The sequence below is a fragment of the Sinocyclocheilus grahami genome, unplaced genomic scaffold, assembly GCF_001515645.1.
Source record: "Sinocyclocheilus grahami isolate Dianchi unplaced genomic scaffold, SAMN03320097.WGS_v1.1 scaffold131.1, whole genome shotgun sequence".
Lineage (NCBI taxonomy): Eukaryota > Metazoa > Chordata > Actinopteri > Cypriniformes > Cyprinidae > Sinocyclocheilus > Sinocyclocheilus grahami.
In genome coordinates this window covers 1496956-1507911 of record NW_015505310.1, presented here as the reverse complement: position 1 = coordinate 1507911, position 10956 = coordinate 1496956, and the positions used below count along the sequence as shown (strand labels likewise).

The 10956-nt window shown below is 36.1% G+C and overlaps 1 protein-coding gene and 1 long non-coding RNA gene across 2 annotated transcripts; one reads left to right on the top strand and one right to left on the bottom strand.

The window, feature by feature from the left end:
• Positions 1 to 523: 523 nt before the first annotated feature.
• On the top strand, positions 524 to 3750 carry LOC107590649 (uncharacterized). Its single transcript, XR_001609807.1, has 3 exons — positions 524 to 617; positions 732 to 825; positions 3730 to 3750. It is a non-coding gene; the product is annotated as an uncharacterized lncRNA (long non-coding RNA).
• Positions 3722 to 9658, bottom strand: glmnb (glomulin, FKBP associated protein b). Its single transcript, XM_016279574.1, has 14 exons — positions 9513 to 9658; positions 9333 to 9441; positions 8918 to 9155; positions 6467 to 6569; positions 6189 to 6364; positions 5816 to 5869; positions 5677 to 5707; positions 5450 to 5539; positions 5151 to 5192; positions 4982 to 5055; positions 4752 to 4836; positions 4537 to 4646; positions 3949 to 4006; positions 3722 to 3847 (listed from the first exon to the last, which is right to left on the bottom strand). The coding sequence occupies exons 1-14, from the start codon at positions 9633 to 9635 to the stop codon at positions 3722 to 3724; spliced, it is 1419 nt and encodes a 472-aa protein (XP_016135060.1). The 5' UTR covers positions 9636 to 9658.
• Positions 9659 to 10956: the final 1298 nt, after the last annotated feature.

The window sequence follows — 10956 nt, the reverse complement described above, 5'->3', positions numbered from 1 at the left end:
ATCAAGTACTGTATATGTTTTACTTCAAGTACAGTAAAGTTTTTTTTTTTTTTACTTTTTAAGTACAGTGCCGTTTTCATTTAACTTTTAGGTATACAGTACATTTTAATTTAATAATTTAAGTTTTTTATTTGCCTGTATGTAAGCACAGTGCAGTGTTAATGTTCAAACTGTATTTATTTACAATGTTTAAAGTGGCAGACAATAATAAATATTCTTACTGGGAATAAAACTGCCTTTTTTTAAAACTGTGCATAGCTGTAGCTGAATAATTAGGCGTACAACGCTACTGTATTTTAATGTTGGTCATTATGGTGGTACTTGGAGAGCCAAATATTTTCTAAGGTGGTACTTGGTGTAAAAAGTTTGAGAACCACTGCTCTACTAAGTATTTTTAAAATAAATTATATTATGAGCATAACAATTTGAGTAAAAAATGTATTTAATTAACATGAATTTCAGAAATGTTTTTGTATGTCCCACTTTGTGCCCATGTGCTCACTGTTAAAACGGTTAGCGCCACAACCGAATATAGCTAACGTTACAACAAACTGGAAATGGCAATCGATACCAACACCTCTTGGAAAACAACACTTATAATCAGCACCTCACCTCAGGTTTGAGGGAAAATACTGTTTATGATCATACTAACTGATTTACTGACGGATTAAAACCCGTAACTCTCTGCTATTTACGCACTTCTCTGTTTATGTTTCGTGTTGTTTTCGCAGTGTGATGAAGCCTCGCAGATTCTTGCAGCGCAGCAGCACAGGATTCGCCGCTCGGACAACATTCTGTCCTCTTCCTTTGTTTCCCCCTTGTCAGGTAGAAAGGAGTTACATTTTTTTCAGTAAATTTAATCCCTATATCAAGAAGATGTCCTACTGGAATTTCCTTGTTTTTCAATCAAATAATTTAACGAATGTGCAGCTTAATGTAAAAAGGTTCCGCTAAGAAAAACGTTCCATTCCAATCTAGAAATATTATAATAGAATTCATTTATAGGCTAAGGACAAGAGAACATTAACGCGCTGCGAGTTTGAACAGGCATTATCAAAGTGCACCACTTCACCTGCCCAAGTTACCTCCTCTTTTGTTTTAAGCATGTATAGCTAGCTTCGATTAGCGATGGCCGCTTTTGAAACACTGCTTCGTGAAGCTTCGAAACGTTTGCGAATCAATTGTTTCGAAACAGTGGTTCGGAATCGGAGCACGTATCAAAATGCTAAAGTCACGTGATTTCAGTAAACGAGGCTCTTAGGGGGCGATCTCTGTGAACCCGTGAGTCATGCGAGTTCACTGAGATCGACCCCCACACCACTGCATCAGCGTCTGTTTATACGATCTCGGATCAGTTTGATCAATTTGTAGATATTTTTAATGAGACATTTGTGTAATTTAAAGGATGATTAGTACCGGTAATAGTCTCTTACTGGCCTGTTTAGACAAGCTCTCCATAAAACAAACACACTAAACTTTTTGCAATCAAAATTGTATTATTTTGATTTTGAAAGCGTTTTCATTGGGTTTGTAAAAGCTGTTTTTATGCATGTTTTGGTCTGAGTTTTTGTTGCATTTACACAGTTTCGACCACCAGCGTGTGGTGCGCTTCGAAGCAGTGAATCATTTTGCGAAGCAATTGGTTCAATTGCTTCGAAATGCTTCGTTTCTCCCATCACTAGCTTCGATATTCGAGAAACTTTGCTTGTAGGAGAGGTACATTTAGCCTTTTTGTTAGTTCCTCCTTCGTCGTAAATACAGCTTTTTTATTTGTTACTGTCTAATCATTAAAGTAAACTTTGAAAATATTGATTTGTTTACTTAAATGTAACCTACATAGAGTGCTGCCCCCAAACACTGCATGTTTTCCATGTCTCCTTAATCAAACACACCTGATTCAGTATGCATGTTTTGGTCTGAGTTTTTGTTGCATTTACACAGTTTCGACCACCAGCGTGTGGTGCGCTTCGAAGCAGTGAATCATTTTGCGAAGCAATTGGTTCAATTGCTTCGAAATGCTTCGTTTCTCCCATCACTAGCTTCGATATTCGAGAAACTTTGCTTGTAGGAGAGGTACATTTAGCCTTTTTGTTAGTTCCTCCTTCGTCGTAAATACAGCTTTTTTTATTTGTTACTGTCTAATCATTAAAGTAAACTTTGAAAATATTGATTTGTTTACTTAAATGTAACCTACATAGAGTGTTGCCCCCAAACACTGCATGTTTTCCATGTCTCCTTAATCAAACACACCTGATTCAGATCATCAGCTCATTAGTAGAGATTCCAAGACCTGAAATGTGTGTGTCAATCAAAGGAGAGATGCAAAATGTTCAGTGCTGGGGCCTGGGGGGGACGGGGCTCCAGGAACGTGGAGGGCTAGGCAAGTTCGGTCCTAGAGAGCCGCAGTCCTGCAGAGTTCAGCTCCAACCCTAATCAAACACACCTGAACAAGCTAATCAATGTCTTCAGGATTACTAAGGCTATAAGGCAGGTGAGTTTTGTTTTCAGGGTTGGAGCTGAACTCTGCAGGACTGCGCCTCTCTAGGATCGAACTTGCCTACCTCTGGCCTAGACCAATGATATCCAACGTGGTGCCCTGGAGTCTGTGAGTTGCACGCTAAATAAATAGGGCAGGGATCCTCAAATCTGGCCCACGAGATCCACTTTCCTGCAGAGTTTAGCTCTAACCCTAATCAAACACACCTGAGCATGCTAATCAATGTCTTCAGGATCATTAGAAAATCACAGGTAGCTGACTTTGATCAGGGTTGGAGCTAAACTCTGCAGCGCATTGGCCCTCCAGGACAAGATTTGAGGAACCCTGAAATAGGGCTAAATTAGGAATTGTGGTTATGATGTCTGCATGTTCTGCATGTCTCCTTGTGAACTGTGAAGGAATGACACGGTTTCACAGCGTTTTCAGCATCTGCTTATCAATGAGGACAAAGCTCAAAATAAAAGTTTGTTTTAATTTGAAAAAAATTATAACAGAAATATATTACTGTATGCTAATATTTAACTTTTCAAAGTAATAATAATAATAATTTTTATAGAAATATTTTACAACCAGGTTTGTTTGTTTTTTTTCTCAATTAATTTATACAGCAGCATTGTACAAAAAAAATAAATAAAAATGCAACGTTTGGTTGCAAAACAATTTTCTTTTGATTACATTTTTTGAAAAGGATCGATTAAACGGTTTAAGTTTTCTTAATTCACAATGGATTTCATGGGGGCCTAATTAAAAGGTAGCTACTCTGTGTAGTTTATTTGTAAACAAAGTTATGTTTACCTTCATTCTTAAGTTCTAACAAACATGGAAAGCATTTCCTTCCCCATTAATGGTAAATGCATATTGTGATAAATATCGATATGTATAATATGGCAGTAAAATATTCAGGGAAATGAATATTTATACTTCTATCAATTTAACTTGAATATTTTCTAGCATAGATTGTTGAATTATATATATCAAACAAGTAGCTCTCCAGACTATTTTATCCTTCACTCAGTAGATCCCTGTCCTAGAAAAAACATTTTTCCATTGGCTTTTGGATTGCTGCAGAAAATAAGCTCTGTGATCAACAAAAGTTATGATTCTTACATGTTTTATTCATTGTTATAATGTCCAAAATTAACACTTTGAACAACATTTTGTAGCCGAAGTACAATCAGCAGAAGTAAAAAGCTAAACGTTTTTTGCCTTGCTGTCACTTTTCTGTTACACAGGTACAGCTTTTTTGCTTTTCAACTCTGTACCGTAGTATGATTTTGACATGCTTAGACATAGTCGTAATAATTTCGTGTAACTGTCTGCAATGTGGCACAGGTCTGTCCATATTCCAGTCTGAAAATAACAGAGTGGGTCTTATTAATAGAACATGATGAAAATATAAGTGTAATGATATATATAGTTGTGTTTTGACAAAATGCTGTAAAAAATCTTACAGAAATGTTTCTTTCCTGTATCAATAAATACCGCAGAAGATTCAGAGACTCCATTACCCTTTAAAACAATGAAGAAAATATGAATATGGGAAAAAACAACAACCTAAGATATCTATTTTGCCTAATACAGAGAGTTATGCAGAACAGGTGCATATTGTGGTCAAAGCTGACAGGTTTACCATTTGCATATCAGCAGGATGAAGGAAGGCCTAAGTAATTTATCAGGGGCAGAGTATTCAGACGAGGTATGTCAATCACTCAGGTTTTAGTATCATTTTAGGAATGACACAGGATCTGCCTCAAAATATTGGACCGCTCACCATCTGTTCTGTATTGTGGGATCATGGCAGTAAACCTGGACTACACTCATAAATAAATTATGGTTAGGGATGGATTGTATCTTGTTAGTAGGAGATCTAACATTTAAAATAGAGACAGCTGCCATATGTGGAGGCTGTACTTGGGTTACGATTCATGTCAATGATTTGTTGATATAAAAATTGATTAGATCCATCAAGATGCAGTTCTGAGCATTTAGCGGCTATTGTTTTCCTTTAAGGTCTTTGTAAAAATACATGTTTTCTTCACCTGTCCATCCCATGTAGCAAGTCGGTTTCATGGCCCTGTGGGAGAATGAGAGTTTCTCTGAGCAGTGAGATGAGCGGAGTCCCCTCAAACCAGCTGTCATCATAGGCTGACTTTAATAGCAAAAGAAAAAAATATTTCTACCATTAGTGATTCAGTGTTGATCAAAATCCTGCCACTTGGACAAGCAGACAGATAAGCAATGTTTTGTGCACTACCTTTCTGCAGCGTTCCACTTGATTCTTTATGTTTTTGATGATGATACTTTCTACACCTGCATGATGGCTAGTCTTCATGATGCGTCTTCGAGCATTTAACAAAGGCAGAATAAGCAATTGACACTCAGAGAAAAATGTTCTACTTTTTAGATTTGTCAACCAGAATATTGCATTCACATATTGATAGCAGTTTTAATTAAATATATATTTAAACTTTCTAGATACTATACCTGAAAAATGTATGCTTGGCTTCACCATTAAGCTTCTCTATAAAGAGCTGGAACACCACAAGGCTTTTTCCTCTCTAAATGAAAGAGGGCACATGACCACAAACAAAAAACTGGCTTTAACAGATCAGATTTACTTGTAAAAGCAATGTTGTGTCTCATCCATACTTACCAATTGCTGGATTGGACAGTCAATCATAATTGTAATTAAGTTCTGTGAACAAATAACAACAATTCTCGTTAAAATAGTAACCCTTTTTTTTTTTACCAAGGATGCACCAATTATTACAATTCTGGGAATCATTCTACCAATAAGTTAAATATATATATATATAATATCGGCTGATTACTGATATGGAACCAATATATTGTGCATCCTTAGATTTTACCACCAAGAAGTTATGTATGTTTTAAGAAGCGGGTGATATATTATTTCTTTATTCCATAACAATACATAGCATTGCTGCATACCTTTGGAACCTCATGAAATGGTTTCAGCTCTAAGAGCTCCACTGGGAGACTGCAGTCTGTTACTCTTTCCAAACATTTAACATGTAAGTCCTAAAAAATGCAAGAAGACATTTTCTAGCAAATGACTACTCATTACTGAAAATTAAAGCATGAACATAATTCTTGTATCATAATTCTGTTCTTGTAATGACTGTAATAATAAATGTTTTGATGGAGGTTTACTCTACCAGTCCTTTCAATATCCATGATTCATCCTTTCTGTATGGGGATAAAAAGCAGGAAGGAAAGTCAGACTAAATACATGGCACACCATTTTGGTATTTATATTTATTTATTTTTAAATAATAAAAATTGTTGTTTACACACCTACTTAAAAGAAGATTGATGTATTCCATATTACACTGCAGGACAAAAACAGGGCTGAAATATTAAATTAAACATTTTTGTTAGAGCGCAGGTACATTAAAGCTGTAGCGATTGCATAAACTGCTTTCTTATAGACATTGTGTACCACAAACTGAAAAAATGATGGAACTCTCTAAATTCTTTTGGTGTCAAATATATCAGCATGTTTTTGCGCACAAAATAAGATTCTCAACTCTGCAAGTGAAGGGTATTTTAACCCCTTTTGAAAGCCCAAGAGATCTGTGGCCTTAACAGTTCACACTGTCTTTGAGTCTGGTAAACACATGGTGAGATGAGGAAAAAAACAAATTTTTGAGGTCTAACTGCTACTTACCTAAACACTGCAGGAAACACTTCTATGGCAATAAGCTGGACAAAGAGCAAGTAAGCCATGCAAGCTCTTGATTCATTCAGATGAAAAGCATCTTTCTCCGAAATTGTGTCTTCTTTTCCTCTCAAAGGATAGAACAGGATTTTTGGCAGAGATTGTTGGATCACTGCTAGGATTGCCTAGTATTTGAAGCACAGAAGCACTCAGAAGTCAGGTCATCATTTTCCTAAAAGTACCGTGCCTAAGCCCATTAGTAACAACAAAGTAAGTGAAATCATTACCATTATTTCTGTGGCAAAATTCCACAAGGGTGAAATTTCTGTCATGTTCGCCTCTCTGTCCAGTTGAACTTGGAGGAGAGGTTCCCTTAGACTCTTCATGCAACTGAGCAATTACAGAAAGAAAGGAAAATGTGAAGAATTAGGTAAAATACTGGTTAAGATCACATGCATATAATCAACAAAGGGTTACATATTTCTCAACATTGTCGCTTAAATGACTGCTAATTTGCAAAATGTTAACTGACATCAGACTCTGACAAGCGGTTATTTTTATCTTAAGACACCCCATCATATCTTCAATGATGGTTTCTCTTGCATAGAACAAAACTGAACATTGTCTAAATCCCATAGTTATTATCATTAGGGCCAGAGAATTTCGATGTTTCAAGAGTTTTTCAGTCTTGCGACAACCGATCATATTTTCATTTCAATCATGACAACTCTCGGAAGATTTTAGCATGGTGATGGATATGACAATGTTAATGTATTTGGTCTTGGCGGAATAGATCTGCTACGCTGTTGCTGAATTGCTGCTGTTGTAGATTATTGCTGCTGCTGCTGCAAGAAAGTACAGGAACTTGCTACTGCCAATGCATATGGCGATACGGTGCCATGAGTATTTAAGACATACTGTTGCTGCACAAATAGCATATAAAATAACCCGTAGCAGATCTATACAGGTGGAGCTGGGGAAGGTGGAGGGTTTCAGAGAAACTCTGAAAGCACGCTGCAGGAATCTCTAGTGAATGCTAGCCAGCCATATAAATGCAAGGCAGTATGCTCATTGGCTGCATATGCAGCATGAACCAATCAGCAGTGCCAAGTCGTTTAACTCTCTGAATATCATCGGTTAGGTTAACAACCCGTCGCCTGCGCCATCTAGAGTTTCATGACTGAACTATATATTAATACTTTTTGAGAATCGCTTGCTTTTGCTTTGAACAAAATAACCAACATTTAAATTTCTTAATAGATCAGTACCGACCAATATATATCTTAATGGCTTTTGAATGTTTAGACGTCACTGCAGCACTGTTAAATCTAATACTAACACTATAAATACAATATAGTTAGATCTAAATCTGGACGATCGCTCATATCATTATATCCCACAGTCCCAAAACTTGCTCTGTGATAAAGCACTATGGCATTATAGACATAACAGTGTGACTTTCCAGGGATCAACGCTAAGGATTTTTTCTACTGGCCTGGTTGGGCCAGTGGTGCAAATTTTTACTTGCACTGCCAACATTTTCACTGGCCCTGCCACGAAAAATAAAATAGTTGCTGTTATCATTGTTACGATCTTGTACAATCTAATAAATAAGATTATATTATATGACACCAATATTTTAGATACCAATTAAATTGTACAATTCCCTATTTCAAATATGATACCACAGCAAAAATCACTAGCCAAACATAAATATAAAGTTTAAACATTATTAAAGACAAGTGACAGCCAGTAAATAAGAACAAATAAACAAATTAAGTAGTAGCACAATTAAATATAGGCCTATAGCACTATATTTAGAAATGAAATGATGCTTTAGGTTTTTATGTTTGCAGATGTTCAGGTACAGAAATTGAAAAATCACATAAAATAACATTGCATATTCTTCACTCTGTGTTGCAACTTGATTTTTTATAGCCATTTGAAATTAGAGGCAACCACTGCATTTTAATCATGAATTGAAAAAAAGTGCAATGTTTGATTTATATTAGACTGTATCATTTCAAAATCTGAAGCAAAAACAGAATGACCTGACTTTAGCCTTGTGAAATTATGCTACATAAAACATCTGTATGAAACAGAAACAGCAGGTGGGCTGAATGAGATGCAGATTCACTCTCTGACAGCAGGCGGCGCTTATGGAACAGTAATACAGCGTTTCCTTGGTTACCGCTGAAAATACAGCAGCTGCTTGTATTAACACTAATTTAAATGCATTATACAGAGACAAAATGAAAAGAAAACGCCATTTCTGAAAACAGTCAGTTCCCCTCAGAAACACATTCATATAAAATTCAATATTTGGATTTTCTTCCTATATTTCGCGCATCGTGAACAGTGAACTTGTTCTGCCTGCTACAGTATTTTCTCCTCTGTGTTTCACACAGAACAGAACAGTACTGAAAGCAGTTGTCTTTCCCAAATGCTATTTAATCGCTTGAAGTTTGAAATTAACAAGGCTTAAAAAACATGCAAACGATCAAATGTCGTGACGACGCTGCAGTGGCCCGATCGGGCAAGTGACAAATCCGTCTACTGTCCCAAACATCTTTCACGCTGGCCCCGGGCCATCGGGCACTCCTTATTGTCGAGCCCTGCTTTCTTTAAAACTGTTTGAAAAAATGTGTATTGTAAAAGCACCATACAAATTGACATGACTTAACACAATTGGGTCAATGCCTCATTGACTGCATTAGTAAGAACAGGTTCTAACATACAACTTTAGAAGAGCAGCTCTTTGTTTGGTGGCCACTGAGTTTGTGTCTTGATTCTTGACTTCCTGCACAAAGGGTTGTACAAAGGTCAGTACTGCAGTGCAGCATCGGCAGAGCCCATACACATCTTCCTGTTCCTGTTTGTGTGAGTAAGGTACAGGCAGCTTTGAAATCTGTTTCTGCAGAGAATCAAGGGCCAAAGCCAGTCCATGGGCCTTCGACTCACTCATTCTCAACAGCACTGGGTGGGGAACAAAAAGAAAATGTGTTATTACTTGCAGTGGCAGTAGAGGGAGCCCTGTTTATTTTTGGCTTGTATTTTTAAGTTGAAACACTGTTTTATACTGGTTTGCAGGATGCATCAGGATTATGGCTTTAGCTGTTTTGAGGTTCTTTTCCTCCGCAGTTGTTCAGTTACCTGACTGAATAAGAGGCATAAGGACAGTGATGGTGTCTGCAATGGCATTTGGATCAGTGTCCTCCACTTGCTGAAGTAAAATATCAAGGGGTTCTTTCACACTGCATATCTGCAATAAAATTGTATTGTCATTATTGCACAGTAGTATTTAATATCATATTTGAATAAGCACAATCTTACCTGTAAAAGTTGATTGAGGATAGCCTGACAGTTGGCAGGACTCCGGTCCTTTCTCAGCACTTCATTCACCAGTGCAGGCAGTAGACCACTGCCCATAGACCTCACTATGTGCTGGGAAGACATTTATATATTAGCTTTTTTTTTTTACATTTAATGGTACATTTGACATTTTTACTGCACTGTACATATTTATTAAAGTGTGTCGTAAATCCATTATTTAATACATGTTGGCCTACATTTTTGTTTTAAAGACCTGTCTTCTGCACGTGCATGAAATTACAAAATGCACAATCAACATAACAATTTAGCATTTGATGGACACTGGCTGTGTATTTTGAAATCAGTAATTTGAAAATATAGTGTGTATTTGGTGCATTTAAGCTCTGCTTTAAAACATGCTATGGCATGTTCCTTAGTGTGTGCTACATGTGTGGAAGAGTGGAGTAGTGCAAGAAATTGGTAAATCAACAGCACTTAATGGAGTGCTACTCCTAAGAGGGCTTCCAGTGGAGCAAGAAATCTGACTGGTTCTCCGCTAAACTGCATTCCCACACCCAAGGGTCAAGGGGGCCAGTCAGTTAGGCAGAATGACAAAGTGCTGGTTTAGCAGAGGTACAGCCCATCAAATTCTACCAATCCCAGTGGATTGATGTCACAAATATGAGCCTGGGATGGGATAGGAGTTTGGATGTTGTCGCACCTGCCTGTCTCTCAGAAACCAGAAACGCACTGTAAAATCGAATTAGTTAACCTTACTTTAATCTTAAAAAAGCATACAAACAGATTGTCTTAAAAAATCTAAGTAAAAAGCACTTTTTAGTTACAAAAAAAGTTACTAATTTGTTTTAAGTTAAATATACTAGGTGTATTCCAAACAACTAATTTAAGTTTAGCTAACTAATGTAACATTATTTAATACATTAAATATATATTTACTAATATAAATATATATTTATATTTAAATATATTTTAAATATATATTTAATATATTTATAGTTTATATATGTATATAAACTATAAATAAATATAACTATATAAATAAATAATAGAGATAATATTATTGCACTTTGTTTAGTTAGTTTTTTTTAAACAAAATAAAGTGTGATAATACATAATTTTAAATATTTTAAAATAAAAAGGGAGTATTAAATACAAATACAATTATTATATAGTAAACTTAAAAATAAAATATTAATATTTACTTCTTTTTTTAAATTTCATCATTTTCAAACTTAAAATCAGCAGGCTTTTATTTTGGCGGGTTTTGTCGGCAAGTAAGTATATGCGCTTCCAATAGACGCGTGCGAGCATGAGCACTTGTACCATGGACATTGTCAAACGGCGGTTATTTACTTCCACAGTCTATAAATATGTAAGCAAAAAACACTGTAATGGTAATGTTTAAAGTGTTGTCAGGTGGTAATTGAAGCAAAGTAAACCCTTT